The 18,135-nt window shown below is 42.4% G+C and overlaps 3 protein-coding genes across 7 annotated transcripts; 1 reads left to right on the plus strand and 2 right to left on the minus strand.

Moving 5' to 3' along the window:
- Positions 1-2,548: 2,548 nt before the first annotated feature.
- LOC144717052 (gibberellin 2-beta-dioxygenase 6-like) lies at positions 2,549-4,292 on the minus strand. Its single transcript, XM_078592365.1, has 2 exons — positions 3,393-4,292; positions 2,549-3,068 (listed from the first exon to the last, which is right to left on the minus strand). The coding sequence occupies exons 1-2, from the start codon at positions 4,185-4,187 to the stop codon at positions 2,799-2,801; spliced, it is 1,065 nt and encodes a 354-aa protein (XP_078448491.1). The 5' UTR covers positions 4,188-4,292; the 3' UTR covers positions 2,549-2,798.
- Positions 4,293-4,554: 262 nt separating this feature from the next.
- Positions 4,555-7,332, minus strand: LOC144717051 (Pentatricopeptide repeat (PPR) superfamily protein). Its single transcript, XM_078592363.1, has 2 exons — positions 4,900-7,332; positions 4,555-4,823 (listed from the first exon to the last, which is right to left on the minus strand). The coding sequence occupies exons 1-2, from the start codon at positions 7,326-7,328 to the stop codon at positions 4,694-4,696; spliced, it is 2,559 nt and encodes an 852-aa protein (XP_078448489.1). The 5' UTR covers positions 7,329-7,332; the 3' UTR covers positions 4,555-4,693.
- Positions 7,333-8,756: 1,424 nt separating this feature from the next.
- LOC144717053 (uncharacterized) lies at positions 8,757-10,779 on the plus strand. 5 transcript variants are annotated; one of them, XM_078592366.1, is made up of 7 exons: positions 8,757-8,914; positions 9,074-9,325; positions 9,818-9,884; positions 9,963-10,091; positions 10,154-10,247; positions 10,317-10,431; positions 10,507-10,779. In XM_078592366.1, the coding sequence occupies exons 3-7, from the start codon at positions 9,864-9,866 to the stop codon at positions 10,571-10,573; spliced, it is 426 nt and encodes a 141-aa protein (XP_078448492.1). In that variant the 5' UTR covers positions 8,757-8,914; positions 9,074-9,325; positions 9,818-9,863; the 3' UTR covers positions 10,574-10,779. The 5 variants fall into 5 exon arrangements, with proteins under 5 accessions (XP_078448492.1, XP_078448494.1, XP_078448493.1 ...); XM_078592368.1 differs by having other exon boundaries at positions 9,074-9,113; positions 9,742-9,884; XM_078592367.1 differs by having other exon boundaries at positions 9,074-9,113.
- The last annotated feature ends 7,356 nt before the right edge of the window (positions 10,780-18,135 follow it).

An 18,135-nucleotide genomic window follows, 5' to 3' on the forward strand; every position in this document is an offset into this window, starting at 1 on the left:
TCTCTCCCACACTCTTATAGAACAAGAATGGATCAAAGATGCACTAGGCCTCCAAAAACAAGTTGGGAGCTGAAATCCAAGATAAGATACAAAGAAAGGGGAGATGAGAAAAAATAGAAGTGCCCTAAGTCTCCCAGCCATTGGATTTCATTCCAAGGATCTGGAGGGCTAGGATTTCTTGATTTCTATCATGGACCCACATGCTCTCCTTCTCGGATTTGAAAATGTGCTTTTCAAATCTGAATTATGGGTTAATTCCACAAGCCTTGCCTTTAGTCAACTGGTCTTTAAGGAGGTTTGAATGCACCTTTAGAGTGGGCTTCTTTTGTATTGGGCCTCTTCTTATTATCTTAGATGGCTTAGGTTTCTCCTACTCACATCTATAACTCAAATTCACCATTGCATTTACCTAAATCTTTTTTTCAAATAAAACTCCAAGAACATTTGATGCAGCAAAACTATCATTAATCCAGCAAAAGAACAAGAAAAATCGTTGCCAACATGCTAGAATACTCCAAAAGCAAAGAATGGCATGCTTAACAAGCTTTGAACTTGGTTTAAGCCTAATCTTGGGGCTTTCGGGTTTGAAAGATGTAATATTTGTTTCAGATTCACAGGAGTATAGATTTGCAATTATATTATAAAATTATAAATATTTTGATTCAATCCTCACCATTTTTCCTCAAGTTTGTCTTAAATGTTTTGCGGTAACCTTCGTGACATTTTTCTCATTTGTTCCTCAAGAAAAACTACTTTTATCAGTTTTTTTATACAAGTATAGGATTCCTATTTATAATTATATGTAATAACAATTCTGTTGAGATTTGATCGCCCCATAGCTTCATTTGGTCAATGCATCCTCATGTGAGTTGCAAATTTTAGGCATTGAATTTCAAGATCCATATCTTGGTACTCAAATCTCCATTTTACCATTTTTTATATCTTTGGAATCATCTGTTTATAGGCTTGCCATCCATACTCATTCATCCAGTTCTGATATTAGTTGATGGGTCAATTTCTTGGCTTTGACCATTGAGTTATTTTTAATGCTGTGACTTTAAAAATTAATATTAATTTTATCTGATCTCAAAATATTCACATTTAATATCATAATTATCATTTATCCCTCTGGTTTATAGAATATAATTTTAAAAAAGTTATATCGCCATTTTGACCCTAAATTCACCTAATGGCAATGGGTTGGTCAAAATCAACGCTTTGAATTATCCATTGATATTCTTCTTATTTAAAAATTATAAAAATTTATACCAATATTTTTAATAAACTATAAGTTATCCTATTTCTGAAATTATAAAAATCATAAAAAATATTTCTTAAACTATGATGAGTCGACTTGATCAAGGCACTTGAATAAGCTGACTTGATCATTTATTTTTAGTTAGGTTTTCAAACCAATTTTGATATGTTTTGACTGAATAGGATTAGAATATTTCTTAAATTTAATTGGATAAGTATTATCTTAATTCTTACCTCTTATTTCGTCCAATTTGACCTAGTTTGGCCGAGTCAACTATTTTTTTAAAAAAAAAGTTCAGCCATTGCTCTATGAGGACCAGCACTCGTCATGGTAATTGTGTTTATATGTTTGAGTGAGTTTGGAAGTTTAGTTTTTGATTGATGAATCATGTGTTAAAATGACTGCATGATTGGCTCTCATCATTACTCCAAAGAGGCTCAAGAAACAGCGAGTATCATTGTAAAAACATGCACTTGATCATCACCATCAACGAAAAAGGCATACCCTCTTTGTGAAGAAAATAAATGTGATCTCAGCGACTCAATGCAGTCCCCGGCTTTTGACTTTAGGTATCCCTCATAATTTTTGGATCATCGTTGGTACTGCTATCTATCTTTTCAACGTATTTTTATTTTGCACTTTTAATCATGGTGCATTTTTATGCTTCTTTCCTGTGGAAGCAGAGAGGAGAGGCCTAAGCAATGACCTATTGGACACGAGGGAGGACAGAATGGAGCCAAGGCAGTCTAGGAAGTAGCACCTTATGCAGGCCCCATGTAGTGGAACCCCGTATAATGGGAGCCTTTTGTTTTCCAAGATGTACTTATATATTATTTTGTAATATAGTGTTCCTCGTACTGTAAATCCTTTTTGACTTTAAATGTTGAATTTGATGCTTAGTCAACCTGATCTGACCTGGACCAGACCAGACGGAACCAAACTTTTGGTAAGATGTAGGCATTGCTAGAAACCAGGACCATACCAGGACTGGACTGGGACCGTCTAACCTAGATGGGAGCATTTCGGTAATGGGTGAATAGACTAAGAGTTCGTCGACAAGACCCCTCCAAGCCAAAAAGTTTGGAAAAAAAGACAATATTACACGGTGACTCAATACTAGTCCACATCTAAAAGTTTTGGGCAAAATGAATATTTCAATGAAAAAATATATTTCCGGTGCCAAATAAGCATATAAAGTAGATAAACTGTTTAATCCAAAATTCAAAGGATTTTTTCTTTGGCATCGCCGGTTGGAAAGGCGAGCTTAAGAATTCAGTGCCCACGCATGTGTCATGGCAAATATTATCGATGATTCACCAAGTATGTTCATGTCACATATCGCTTTCTGCCCCTTCCGACTGATGAGCGAAAGGAAAAATAAATAAATGGAGATAGAACCTTGATCAGAGCCAAAATAAGATGGAGAGGTGGTGACGGAGACAGACTCGAACAAATTATGGTCGACGAGGGTGACTAAAAGAATTTTCCTGCGAGGTGTGAATAGACTAGCTTTAACGGGGGACTCGACCCTATCTAAGTCCTACTGTATTCTATTATCCGATATATGGGACACTGCTGGGTAACGGAGGAATCTGGGGAGGCCGATTTTGCGGCCTGTAGCGTCGACGTCGGCCTGCACCTGGCGACGGTACTCGCCGAAGGTGAAACTGTGATAGAGGGACGGCTCTCCACACGAGCCTATAACGGAGTCGAAGGAGGGGCACATGAAGTAGGCAACGGAGTACCGCTCCGTTTCTCCGGCCGCGAGAACTCGGTGCTCAACGCTCTTGTACACGTCGTTGCTCCACGCCTGCCCACAGTCGCCAGATAAAGGAAGAAACCCATTCAGCAGCCGGCTATAAGGAACGAAATGGAACTGTCGAAGTCGAATAATAATAATAACAACAATTGCAATGTCAACAACAACAACAACAATAATAATTGTAAAAACAGTAATAGCGATAACATCACCAGCATATATTATAATAGTAATAGGCTTAAAGAAGTGAGAAGCGTATGGAAGAAGGAAGAAACGGCAGGAGGAAGATGTGGAGGAGGTTGAAGAAGCGCGAAACACCTGGAAGAAGGTCAAAGTGGCGAGAAGAGGAAGAAGAAGAAGAAGAAGAAGAAAAACCTGAAAGAGATCGCCAATGTTGACGATAAGGGCGTCGGGGTTTGGCGCGACGGCGACCCAGCGGGAGTCCTTCATGAGCTCAAGGCCACCGACATGGTCTTGGAGGAGGACGGTGAGGAAATCACTGTCGGTGTGAGGGACAAGCCCAAATACCTCCTGCGGGAAACGGCATCTCGGATATCGGTTTAGACGGAGAAAGCAAGTGGCGGGGCTACAACAGTCGGCCGGCAGCCGTCCCCGCGCGCCGACCTTCTCCGCGAGCACGCGCGCCACGGTCGTGGCGACCTCGGACACCGCCGCCGCGTACTTCTCCGTCGCTTGCCAGAGAGCGGTGACATCTGAGCCTTCTTCGGAGAAGTCTTCTTCCGGGTCAGCCTCGCAGAGGTTGGATAGAGGGATGTGGAAGGCCTCGGACCAGGAGACCTGGCTGGAGCAAGTGGCCGTTGGCGTTCCCCAGCGATAAGACCCGTTGAGAAGCTTGCACCAGCTGGGCTTCTTCTCAAACGGCAGCCGGAAGAGAGATTTCTGCTCCCTCTTCATGGCGTCCAGGAGATCGCGGCTGATCCCGTGGTTAACCACTTGAAAGAATCCCCACTCCGCCGAGGCCTCCGCCATGGCCGCCGCGCACGCCTCTCTCTCCTCCTCCGCGCCGCTTGTCAGGCCACTCAGATCCACCAGCGGCAACTCGCACTCTCCCTCTCTGTCTCTACTCCTGCTGCTCAACGCCGACGAGGAATCCCGGAAGAATTCTCCGTACCTCGCCTCAAAGGGTGGCTCGGATCTCTCTTCTTCCATTACTCTCCTCTGTCTTTCTCTCTCTGCTGCTGCTCCTGCGTCGCGAACTGCTGTTTGGAGGGCTCTTTTTAATAAGAGAGAGGAAGGGGGAAGAAGCGCCCGACAGATGAGCTCCATCCGTTGCGTAGTCAAACCTTCACATTGCGTCGGATTATTCGCCAGGAAAAGAACCAAACTTTGGATTTCCCCGTCACCGACAACGTCGGCTGTTCGTTCTCGCCGCTCTGCTGTTGAAATTCCCTGTGCCATCCTCGTGCGTTGACCCATGAACATGGGTCTGGTCCCCTCGCTCTGGGTCTGGGCTCACCCCTCCACCAACCTCGACTGATCGTCTTCCTGCCGTCTCCTCCGACGGTCGGATTCGAGACACGTCAAAACAAGCCCGTTTCAGAAAATAATTACACGATTATCAAGTCGCGCATTGAAAGCGCAGGACTTCGACGGACTCATCGCCAGCTGGAGAAGCGTCTGTTCATTCAACGAGAGAGAACAAGAGGAAATAGGCCTCAAATCACGTCAAGAAAATCCTTGTCGAACTCCCCCTTTCTCTCGCTACTCGGCCTCAGCATCGTCCCCTGTCCCCATCCTCTCTGTACCTGCTTCAGCACCTTGATCGCGATTCCACTTCCGTCCTCTCTGCAACAACAGTGCGCGTTATTGCACATAACAAGAGGAAAGAGAGAACGGAATCAAATCGCATGCATGAACGTACCTGTTAAGCATGGCCCGGCGGTCATCTAGTCGGGGCGGCCCAGCAAGCTTCCGTCTGTAGACCGCCATGGCCCACTTACAGTGAAAAAGATCGGAGCTTTTCTCTCTGTGGCGCGAGATCGTGTCCATCATAAGGGCAGACAGCCGGTCGGCTTCCGGCTTGTTCCCCCTCTTGCCCAGATCTTCTATCACCGGTAGGAACGCGGCGGAATCGAACACGTACCCCCTGCTGAGCATGAGATCGAGGACTTGGCTCGCGGCTTCCGTCTTGTTCCCCCTGCACAGCGCTTCAGTCAGGCGCCTGTACGCGTCGCGCTCAAGGGGCAAGCTCTTCTCCACCGCGGCGCGGAACAGCTGCTCGGCCTCGGACAGCTGCCCTCGAGCGCAGAGCTCGCTGCACATCGCGTTGTACAGGACGTGCTCTCGGCCGTCGCAGAGGGATGAATACTTGTGAAGAGCTTCGAAGGCCGCTTCCAAGTTTCCTCGCCGGCAAAGAACTATGATCAAGCCCTTCAAGGATGAGATATCCAGCGGGATGCCTCGGACAGACATCTCGTCGACTAGCGAGGCGGCCTCCTTCTCCCGGCCTTCTTGACAGAGAACGGTGACGAGATTTCTGAACGTGAACCCGTCCGGGGAGACTCCTCGTTCTTGCATTTCTTTCCTCAGCGCGTTGATCTTATCGGGTTGGTTCTTTTTAGCCATCAAGTGAATGAGAGCGTTGTAAGCCCGGGCGCTGGGAGCCTGGCATATTTTCTCCATGTCTCGTAGAACCTTCATGGCCGCTGTGAGCTTACCGTGATCGCAGAAGCCATGGATGAAGGTTTCGTAGACTTTCTGATCTGCACGGATCCCCTCCATGGCCATCTCGAGGTACTTCTTCTTCGCCTCGTCGAATCTCCCGTCCTTGCACAGCGCGCAGATCACCGAGGAATAGGTAGCCACGTCCGGGAGGCAGTCTCCGCCATGGCCGACGAGCTCTACGGCCACGTCAACCTTCCCGCTCTTGCAAAGGCCGTCGACCATCGTGTTGCAGGTCACCCGATCGATCTCAATACCCTTCTCCTTCATCTTCCTCGTAAGCTGTTCCGCTTCTATGGGCCTGCCTTCTCTCCAGAGACTCCTCAGAAGAATGTTGCAGGTGAACGTGTTCGGCGGGCATGCCGCTTCTGCCATCTCGCGGAGAGTCCTGGCCGCTTCTTTCACTTTCCTCTTCGCGCAGTACGCGTGAAGCATTGTACTGTAAGTTACTGTGTCTGGCTTCACCCCTCTGTCTCTCATGACCTTCATCAGCGACCGAGCATCAGAGACCAGACCTTGCTTGCACAAACCGAAGATCATGATGTTGTATGTGTACGCATTTAGACCCATACCTGACTGCGCCATCTCTGAAAGCAATGCCTTTGCCTCGAGCAACCTACCCCACCTCACCAGACCAGACAACCAGATGTGATAAGTTTCCAGCTTCAAGAACAGTCCATTACTTCTCATGGTCTGGGCTAGAGCTTCGGCCTCCGTGATCATGCTCTTCTTGCAGAGCCCGTCAAGAAGTGTGTTGTAAGTTATCTGATTAGGTCTGGGAACGTCTGGGTTGCTGTCTGCCTGCATGTCCTCGAAGATCTTAGAAGCTTCAGCGATTCTCCCGCCCTTGCAAAGGGCTGATATCCGTGAATTGAACGTGACGACGTCTGGATGAAGGTTATCGTTTCTCATTCTGTCGACGATTTTCTCTGCTTCTTCCACCTTGCCGTCACGGCAGAAACCGGACACCAAGGTGTTGTAGATTGTTTGATTTGGAGAGCAAGAGAAATTCCCCATCAAGTCCAAGAGCTCCGCGCCTTTAAGGCTGTGCCCTGTCCTGCAGTACCCGCGTATCATGATGCCAAAGCTGAAGATATTGGGTGGGCAGCCTCTCTCAGGCATTTTGTCGAACACCCGACGAGCTTCGGCGAGGCGGCCGGACTCGCACAAAGATTGCATCAACAGGTTGTAGGAGAATGTATCTGGCGAGACTCTGGAGGTGAGCATGTCCTTGTACAGAATTTCTACTAGCTCAAGCCGATTTTCCTTGAAAGACGACTCCAAGAGGGAATTATAAAGGCGGATAGGGGGAACAGGGGAGGAGAACCGGTCGCGGAGAGAGTGAAACTGTGAAAAGGCCTCATCGAGGAGTCCAGACTTGGCGGAAGCCAGCGCGAGGACGACGAGCGCCTCGTACGAAGTTTCGGCAGGAGATTGCGAGAGGAGATGGGCATGGAGTTCCCGAATTTCGGGCACCATGCGAGCCCGCGCGAGGATCCGAGAGATGGCTGAGATTGCCCGCGGGGACGAAGCAGGAGAAGCCGATCGCATGAAATGCTTGAAAAACCGCCATGCCAGAGCAGGATTCGCAGCATTCTTGAAGAGAACATCCGCCAGTTCTCTCTTCATCCTCAATCGAACGCGGCAAGTGTTTTGGGCCGATCTCCTCACGGTCTTAAAGGGCCGGTCCGATAAATTACCAGACACCAAGGGCCGGTCAAACGTCATCCGCCCGTTCAAAAAATTGGCATCCTTCATCCGTCATTGTCGGAGCGACGGATGACTGAACGGAGTAAGACGGATGATGGATGACGAAAATGACGAACGAATGACCAAACCTGACTGATGACGTTTTGGTGACGGAAATATTTCTTCATCTCCCTCTCTCTCTCTCTCTCTCTCTCTCTCTCTCTCTCTCTCTCTCTCTCTCTCTCTCTATCTATCTATCTATCTATCTAATTCGTCATCCATTCGCCCGTTATCCATTCCGTTTTATGCAACGGACTAATAATTGAACAGATAACGATGATGGACTTGTGACGATGACTAAACAGTGAGGAATGACGAAATGGGCGAAACAAAATTCCATGGACGGATAACAGACCAGAAGTCCGTTCAGTCCCTTTCAAAAACGTCTTCGGTTTTCGCCCAACAGCTCTATTTTTCTCAAAGTTAAGTATTACAAGGCTACAGCATGCGCACCTCTATGACGCCACGTGGTACACCTCCACGACCACTCTGCTGATGTAAGGTTGGGCTAGGACATTACTAGGGTTTGACGGTCCCGATCCGGTCCAATTTTCTGGCATGGACTTAAACCTTACCTGAAGTTCGGTACAGATCCGGTCCAGTCTTGTTCGGCCCCGTTCGGTCCAATGTGATGGTCGCCGGTCCAAAATGTCAAAGCTTAGACGTCATGGGCTCTTACGGAATTTGCAGTTAAGCATTACAGGATGTTACTGTGTGCACGCCTAAATGGTGCCCCTTAGCAACCGCTCCGCTGATGTAATGTTGGGCCAGGACACTACCACGAGCTCTAACAGAATTCGCAGTTTAGCATCACGCTGGCCTTGATCTTTTGCACAAAGAATGCGGGAATTGGGCCAGGACACTACCGTGGGCTCTACCAGAATTTCAATATTTAGTGTATTATCTTGGAATTAAAAATATTCAGGGATAATACTGAAAAGTTATATAGTGGGCTGTCAAGTCGCAGGATGGGTGCGGGACCCACGCGCCTGATGATTAACCTGAGGTGAATGTTGGCCGTCGGATCATAATCCAGCGGTTGATGTAGTCGGATCGTGGGAACTCCGGAACAGGTCCGGCCAGCTGGTAGGACGGCGCGGGGCAGGACCCACGATTCGACGTGCGGACAAGCGGCCCATCTCATGGCGTGTGTCCGACGATCTCAGCCGTTGGATCCCCGGGCGAGAGTTTTCACAAGGCGTTCAGGTGAGGGTGGGAGAAGCGGTTAACCGGGGGAGGAAAAGAATGGTCGTCGTCGTCGTCGTCGTCCAATTGCTGAGTGGATGCTTAGCTTTTTCTATTTGAGTCTACGCTCACGTTCTGGGCTTCCATGGCGACCAATTAGCAGGGTTTGGGGACAGCGAGGAGCGTGGCAGAGACGGCTGCCTGGCAGTGGCAGCGAGAAGAAGGCGACGAAAGATGACAGCTTGAAAGATTAGCTCCTTGGCGCCAATGGAGAGTTAGAGGTGAGCAGAACCACCTCCGTTCTACTGTTTAACAAGGGTGCTCCTCCTCTTCTTCTTCTTCTTCTTATTATTATTATTATTATTTTTGTTCCTCTTCTTCTTTGCGATTTTTGTCAAGCTGATATCTTCTTCTTCTTCTTCTTTGTGATTTTTGTCAAGTTGATATCTTCTGCTCGGCCTGCTGCATTGGATACTCTCGGTGAGCACCCCGTCATGTTTGTCTTTCTTCATGGGTTTTTATGTCTTTGTTCGTTGAGGGCTGCCCCTTTGAATCGATATTCAATGGCCATCGGCCCGCTTCTCCTCTTCGGCGGCGCTGTTTATTATCGGATTGAGTTGAGCCCCGCTTTACGGTGGGTAATTCATGGAGCGGGGGGGGAGTCCATCGTAACGCCCGTGAATTTCTAAAGGGTGCGTGACCCTCTCGGACCTTCTTGATCCCTTTCGACCCTCCTATTCCAAGTTCTTTCCTCTCTCTCTCTCTCTCTCTCTCTCTCTCTCTCTCTCTCTCTCTCTCTCTCTCTCTCTCTCTCTCTCTCTCTCTCTCTCTCTCTCTCTCTCTCTCTCTCTCTCTCTCTCTCTCTCTCTCTCTCTCTCTCTCTCTCTCTCTCTCTCTCTACAGCTCTGGGCGAATGTGTCTTTCGATTTGAAGCATACCACGTTTGCGAGGGCAGAAAAGTGGTGTCTTGTCATCCATTACGGCCTCAAAGTTGAGCGCACTATTGCAAGAACTCAAGGATCCAGACTATTACCCAACTCCTTATTCTCATTCCCCTCTTTTTTTAAACCGTCGACACGAACTGACGTTTTTCATCTTTCTCCTCTAGGAAATTCTCGTTTAGACCCGTCGAACAATAGCTTTAACCGGACAGTGTGAAAACTCTCCTCTTTTTTTTCTCAAAGATTTGCGTGCTGAGTTATCTTGATTCAAAGAAGGTGACGGCCGCAAATGGAGGATTGCCCAGTTCAGGTAGTAAACTTTTGCTATCTTTCCCACTTTTGCTTCCGTACTTTTGTTGTTCAGAGTGAATTAAACCCTTGCAAGCAGAGTCTGGCGTCACCCAAAGGAGCAGCAGCAGCAGCAGCAGCTGCCACCGTAGATAAAGAAAGCGTGGTTCTAGACATGGACAGCCTCGCGCAGTTGGCAGATATGTGCTCTGGCAGCCCCAAGATGACCGTAAGATCTACTCTCTTCCACCATTCATGGAAATCCATTAATAACGTTAAGTCTTTTCCCAGAAAGCACTGTCCCGAAAGGGTTCGAGCCGCATGGACAGGCGCGGGCCCGAGGAGCAGGAACAGGACGACCCCTCCAAGAGGCTTCCATTGAAAGGTTTTTCGCGTCATCCTTTCATCATTCTGGAGTTTTATTCATCTGACATCTCTCTGTGATCGGGTCCAGTCGTGTGCTTGCCAATGGACCAGTTCAAAGCAGAGTCGGTGGAGAGCAAGAACAAGAGGTTCAATCGCTTCCCGGCCGTTCATCCCAGGAAAATACTCCTCTTCTTTGCCACCTTGTGAGTTCTCATTTCTCATTGCTCAGTTTTGCTTGTCTTGGTGGCCTTAAAGACGCAAATTTCGCTTCTTTTCAGGTCAAGCGTGGGGACGATGATTCTCATTTATTGCACGCTCGCGATCGGCCGCCGCGGTGGTTCATAGATGAAGTTAAGCGCCGCGTAGCAGCCGTCTTTCTCCGCCACGACATGGACTGTGAACTTAAGAATTCCAGGCCAAGTTAAACGCCGGCGGTGCGATATTTATCCCTTGCGCCAACAGTTAACGCCCCCGACGTCTGATGTTAGACTTAGACATAGAAGCGGCCGCTGTTACAAGTTTTGACATAATTTGATCATTTTGATATACGAGCGGCCACTGTCACGGCACAGAGAGAGAGAGAGAGAGAGAGAGAGATATGGACCCTTACGTGGATGTGAGAACGATATATCACAGGTTCAATTATTGCACCAAACTTACTATTCGCAATCAGAATCGAAGGTTTGAAAGCAGAACCATTACTCCATGTTAATGACGGGTTCCGTCGCAATCTTAGCGGAGTTGGAAAGTACTGGGAAATGAATAAATATGAATGAATATTTAGTTGAATACACGATCCTTATAGGCCCCCAGCGATATGGTCTTATCGCTTTCTATTTAATAAAAGAACAGTCCTACCGCTTGATGTGTAAGAGGCTTATTTCGCTGTCTGCTGCGTCAGCGAAGGGATGAGATTCCATGCTGCCTGCTAAAATACCAGTATATCAGCGGCGAATAGTCGATGTCATGTCGTTTCCTCTCGGTTTAATTGTTGACCAGAATTATGCTGAACGTGAGGCTACTGTATTCAGCAATATTGAAGGGGATTATGTTAAAATAAAAAGAAATTGCAAGGATTTAGTTACCAGTAGAGTGAAAACTCCATCCCTAAGTTTACAGTGATGCTTTGATCCAGACCAGCTATATCAATAAAACTCAATTTTCACTTCGCCATATCACCTTCCCGATTTCAATGATCTTACTTCCCTAGACTCTCAGATTTTTTTATGCTTCAATAGTCAAACTACGGAGAAAGAGGAGTTCTCTAATAAAAGGATGATAACGTTACACATAACGTCCACTCAATCTCATGCCAAATATCTGTAAATTAATATTCGCTTATGGATATCAAGATGCAAAATATCAGTGTCAAATCATGAATCTCGTGTTACTAATATTAAATATCATATTAATGAATTTATCAAAAATATATATTTAGTGGGACCACTATCTGGGCTAAAGAAAACCATTCAAAACAATGATATTTTGAAATGATTAATGTCAATAATATATGAAACTAAGAAAGATTGTATCAAGTTGGTAACCATATGTAATCTAATTTCTGAAGTATAAAATTGTGATAACAATTTTTTTTTACAATTTCCAAATTACATTAATAGTCTCCTCAATGGTGATGCAATTTACGAAATAAAATGTATTATAAGAAATTAAATGTATTATATGTTTTTTATGACAATAATTACTCTGATCTATATCTAAAGTACAAATATTATTTTGCATTAGATTGTACAAATATTTTCTCGATTTGTTTCTCGATACTTTCTGACATACAAAGATGAATGTTTTTTAAAACCTAATAGAAAAGCTTCTTTTGGACATAACAAAAACTATCCGAAAATATTAATTTGGCGGATCAAAATGACAAATAAAAATTAATTTTTAAACCAAAAATCCAAACCTGAAAGTGTAAAATTAATAATTTTTTATTTCTGATTCAAAAGACAAGTTTTGAAGAGCGTCATTTTTCATTGAAAACTGGAGTGAAATCACTGCCATATGTGAAATTACTGCTAAAAATCAAACAGCGATTTGGGATCTTTTAGCACACAGTCATATTTTAAAGCATTCAGTATGGAGACATTTAACATGAAACTCAATCTTATATGGTATAGTTGATGGGAATAACTCTAATGGTTTTGGTAAGTACATTGCATAAATTCCAAAATAACCAAAAATGGAAAAATATGGGACATAAATTAAATATCTAAAGGTAGTTAGATGAGGAGGATGTTTTGGTTCAGGTGCGTACTAATGTCAAAAACAATCCTCAGTTTGAAAAATTGAACTGCTTGAGTATGTAATAAATTTACTCGAGCAAGATATGCTTGTAAGTTTGTTGAAATGCAACAGATCATTTCTGACATATTGACGAAGCAAAAGTGTATTTTTATGTCGATGTAATTTGTAATCTCACTCAAAACATTTATAGCGGAGAGCAATGTCATCTCCTCCGGAATTGGTACTTGGAAGTAGAATCAAATAAATATTTCAAAGAAAGGGATAAGATATATTAGGATAACAATAATGGCAGGGAATTTATTATTATTACTTAAATGCTAGACAAGAAATATATTGGAACATAGTCTATAGATGGATAGATGCAGATAAAGAGGTAGTTGGAGGGAAGAAGAATTATTTGGAAGGAGAGAGATGAAAGTGAAAATATCAAGTGATTGAGGGCATTCCAGGTGTTTATGAAATGCCCAAGTGAGAGATAGAAATTATATAGTTTTTATATGATGAAATCAAATAATTTTTATTTAATTAAAATGGAAAATAGCGGAACAAGATGGTTAATGGATTAGGGGTATTCGTTATTTTCTAGAGATTATTATTGAACTAAAATGAGGAGAAAATTTAAGCAGATCAATTTTAAAATGGGATGGTCGCAGTTTTAAGCAGAAAATTGCTTGAAAGAGAGCCTATATGTTTTTTTATTTTTTATGCACTATTACTGGTTGTATCATACTTACTTCTTACACTTAGATTCAAATAAATGGAATTCATATGGATCATTCTGTTAAGGATTCAGCACCAGGAATGCAGTGCGCCAACTCGCAGAGTCAAGCAAAGACGCAGCGGAGCCTCTCTAGGACTTAATCAGATTAGTTAGTAATGAATTGGTGTACTATACTCGATAGAGGGTTAGATGCCAGGATGAAATATAGGTTCAAACATAGTATAGGATTAAATTTAGACGGATAGGATTACATCTAGATAGAGTTATAACAGTTAGGATTATACTGGGTCCACAACACCGATCTACGGTTGTGATCGGTGCGCCCAGTTAGTTATAATGGTCCAGATTAAATCTGATCAAGATTCTAAAGCAAAGGACACGACACCGATCGACGGCCAGGATCGGTGCACCCCTTTGAATTATAACGGTTTAGATTTAATCTGGATTCAAATGAAATATATCTGTTGCAAGCCGTTACAACGGATATATTTCAATAACGGAAACTTACTATTTTCTATCATCTATACGTATTATAAAAACCAACACAATGTTATCAAATGATTTGGGGAATAACAACGATCCATCCTAAGCACCTCTTTTCTTGGTGTTCTTCTTCTCTCTCTCTCTCACTTCTCTCCTTCCTCCTCTACTCTCTGCTTCCATCTCTGTCAAAGATATTCAACACATTCAATTTACAACTTAACATATTTTGTAATCGTTTGATGGTCGGCGTCGGCTCCAGACCATCATCTTGGAATGATGTCCTCCTTCACATCGTTAGCCACACTCCCCTTTTTCTCACTCGTCGCAATCTTCCTTCACAAACTCAAGGATGTCACCTCCTCCTCGGACTTGATGAAAATCAGAGGACGATCTTCCTCAATTTAAATCCAAGTTTTTTTTTTCACAGGGTGACAAATATGGCTGAACAACGATAAAGCTTGACTTTTATGGGGACAGGAAAGATCTAGGACTGTATACGGTCAGTGTGGGAAAAACCTGGCCTTTTTTGAGTCCCATCAGGCTGATATTCACTTTCCAATTGGCAGAAATGGCTCTCCAACAGCACAGGCAATGGTTAGGGTCCAAAATAAACGAGGTTTCCCCCTGGACATTCAATCACCATCACAAAGGGCTCAACTACTGCAATTTAATTTCAACTATGAACCCTTAAGTTGCACTGGTCCTCAAACCCAATAAACTTCACCACATCAGCATTCACTACCATCTGGCACTTCCTCATTCATCTGTATCAGCGCCTGCCGTTGCTGATTCACCTCCCGAAAGAGAAAGGTACATACAAAAGATTGAAATTGTTCTTAACTGTTTGATCTTATTAAAGAAGATTGAAGGTCAAGATTAAAATGTTTCACTTTATAGAAAGTTTTTCTGACACGAGCTTTGGCCAGTGTTAGCTTTAAACCCGGAAGTCATTTTTCTCTATGGGTTTTGTTCATAGGTGGCCCACATTTTATAATGGAATTGTAGCTTAAAGTTTAAATTATAAAGTTGTATAATTGTAGGTTAAAGTTTAAATTGTGCTAATCCCATGATGAAATATTTGAAAAGAAATAATAATATATAAATTCCAAGATCATGCATTGTGTGAACCTTAATAACAAAAATCCCCCTGCGAGCATGTGTGGGGCTTGAATGTTGCCTACGGTGATGCCTTGGTGCCCTTGGTAGCAGCTGGTACTTAAGGTGTCTCCAAGTTGTATCTACATTGCCTCAAAGGATTTTTTCACTTATCGCTGTTTAATAATTATAATAAAAATTTGTCTTTCCAAGAAAATCCAAACACTGTAATGCCTTTAAAATGTTAAGGTTATATTCATTGTATTAAGTATGCACAATGCATGGTAAGTACATGAAAAAATAGCAATTTGTTTATTATATATGAATTAATGCATGAATTCAGAAGTTTCACGTGTTAAAAAATGAGTAAGATGGAAAAAGACAGAAGATTTGTTACTTTTTTGACAAAACACTAGTCAAACGACAGTATATGACAAACTTATACTAAAAATTATGAAAATTTTAGAATCACTATTCTAAAGAAATTGATAACAAACATTATGAAAAAAATTAAATTTCCTGATTTTAATGATGCACACATGTGATAAAAACTTATGAAAATATGCATCTGTTAAAAATCAATGCAAGGAAGAAATTTTCCTCCAATATATGTTGAAGATTTCTAAATGTTTTGAATGAAACTTTGAATATTGTTATTAGCATAGAATGTAACCATATTCATATTTTTCAAATGGGAGCAACTCAGAGAATGGCCACAATATGGTTCAGGAGTTATCAAGAGAGAAATGTAAGAGATCTGTATTTTTTTTAGAGATCATCATAAAACTGTCACAATAAAAATTGTTTATTAGATAGTTATTGATGTCCTAGTAGGGAAATTAAAAAAAAATTCATGAATTTGTATTTTGCATATGATAAAATATCCCATGAGAATGTCATTTGGCCATTTGGACGTTGAAAGTTTTACTTAAATTCCAGGGTTTTGAAGAAAAAATAATGCTAAGGATAGATAGGAGAATGCCGTAAAAAAATTGCCCGGGCCAGAATTCTTAGGTGCCCAACCTTCTTCTCCCTTCCGCCATAACAGTGATGGTAGATCTATGACAATGATCACTGAGATGGAGGAGATTCAATGTCTAAAGGATCATCTGGATATACCTGAAGGCTGGACACAATAATATCTCAACATGTCCTTATCAAGGAATAGATAAAATTCAGATATGATCCGCTCAAACTTGATTTGATCACTACTTTTAAATTGTTGTAAATATGCCCTTGATATGTTTTTTCGTTGTCTGAATCACCAAGGTTTCATCTCAATTATGGCCATTAAACCCAACATATGTTAATTTAGTGAATTAATGAGTTTGGGTAATAAAAAATATTGGGTGGCTAGATTGATTATCTAGACTAATACATGGGCTTTCAGGAGTATAATATTTTTAGATGGCGGATATACTTTAAGTTAGGGGATGTTTATTGATTTTTTTCAGGGATGCGGGCTTTTAAAAAAGTCTGTCAATATATTTTATGAAGTGATCCAATAGAGTATAAATGGGGGGAACAACTTCAATTGATACCCATGCAAGTCATTTCTATGTGCCTTTTGCTCTTGACTCGTCCTATCCTTAAGGGGCGATTTTGGCGAGACTAGACAAATAAAACAAATATTATGTAGCACAATCAATCTCAGATCAAGTCAATCAAATCCTGATTCCCATAATAAGATCTGTAAGGTTTCGAACGTGTTTATCTTATATTGGTTCTTCGCATAGGATGAAGATTAGCCCCTGTCATTGAATTTTTGGGACGAAATAAAATTTTGGTTTATCTACTTGCATGTAATAAATATTGAAGGATAATTAATTTCCTTTCTTACATTAATGTCTTATGGGGAATGAAAGTTATCCACTGTCCTGACGGTTAAAAAGGGACAAAGAAAGAGTGATAAAGTACATTAGATGAATTGAAAAAGAGAGGTAGAGAAAACAAAATACTGTAAATGTCAGGCGAAAGAGCTATGAGATGAATGTGCTGACCTGATTTTCTGAGAAGAGCGCTAAAGAATTAGAGATAAAAGGGGAGATTTGAAAGCTAAAGAAAAGTAAGTAGGGAGAGAAGAGAATTGAGATTGATAGAGATTTAAACATTAAAGGATAAGCAATATAGACAAGGATGGAAACAGTTAGGGAGGAATAGAAAATTTCAGGTCGAGAGGGAGGAGGTGCATATTAATAATGAGGTATAGAGAAAGAAACGAAAGACACGTAAATACACATCACTTGCAGCTCAAGTGCAGCTAAGTTAGCACCATGTATTTAAGACGATAATATGAGATATGTGAGAATCATAAAATCATAATAAAGATTCAAAGGGATATAATTACATATAGTTCAGGACACACAAAGTGAGAGCAAAGAGATACGTATGAAGAGTCAAGTACAGATAAATATGTAAAACAAAGAGGAAAATAAATAAGTGATGCTGGAGGATAGGTTTAGACAAAGAGATAACAACTAAAGGCGAGCTTAGCTTTCAAATTCCAACAGTATTCAGAAATGAGTCATAAGGAATGGAAAGGCAAGGCACATCTTTAGCTAAGTTTGATGGTTCGTGTCACATCTGACAGAGTGTCTTCCAAGTGCTCTCTTTGGTCATCATGTTAGATGGAAAAACATTTAGTCTCTAAAGGAAATATAAGTTTTTAAATGAAATCAAATAACTTTACATTACTAAACAGCTTGTAAAATGTCATCATCATTGTCATTGCCGTCGCTTGTTGGGCTAACCGCGAGAAACTCAAATGCAACTTTGGACAAATTGGGATAGTATCGTGTGCCAAACTCCTTCCACCGTCTCAGGGGGCAACTTTTTCCAGCTCCTGCTTGGGCATTGAACTACAGATTGGAGTGTATATTAAGATATCTTAAGCTATCTTCTATTTAAGTTATTTTTCTACCCCTCAGTCCACTAATAACAATAGTTTGCCCTTGCTCCTATTACTTGTGTCATTTTCTGCGTGGTTTGAGTGGACCTATTTAAATTATCTTCCATCCCTCAGTCCACTAGTAATGATAGCTTGCCATTGCTACCGTTACTAGTGTCATATTTTGAGTGGTTTGAGTGGACCTATTTAAGTTATCTTCTATCCTTCAGTTCACAAGTAATGATAGCTTTCTGTCGCTATCGTCCTTGTATCATTCTATGTCATCGCTTTTGCCTCTAGCAATCTCATGCAAGGAGTGATAGAAGGGTATACGCCTAAATCATTACTCTCCAATTCATATTTTTATAGACTTTGTAGAAGATGAAACAGCCACTTAGACATTAAAGATTCTAATACACGGCAGTATGAAAACTCAATGATAATAACATACACTCACTGATA

Source organism: Wolffia australiana, chromosome 2 (genome assembly GCF_029677425.1).
Source record: "Wolffia australiana isolate 7733 chromosome 2, ASM2967742v1".
In the NCBI taxonomy this organism is placed as follows: domain Eukaryota; kingdom Viridiplantae; phylum Streptophyta; class Magnoliopsida; order Alismatales; family Araceae; genus Wolffia; species Wolffia australiana.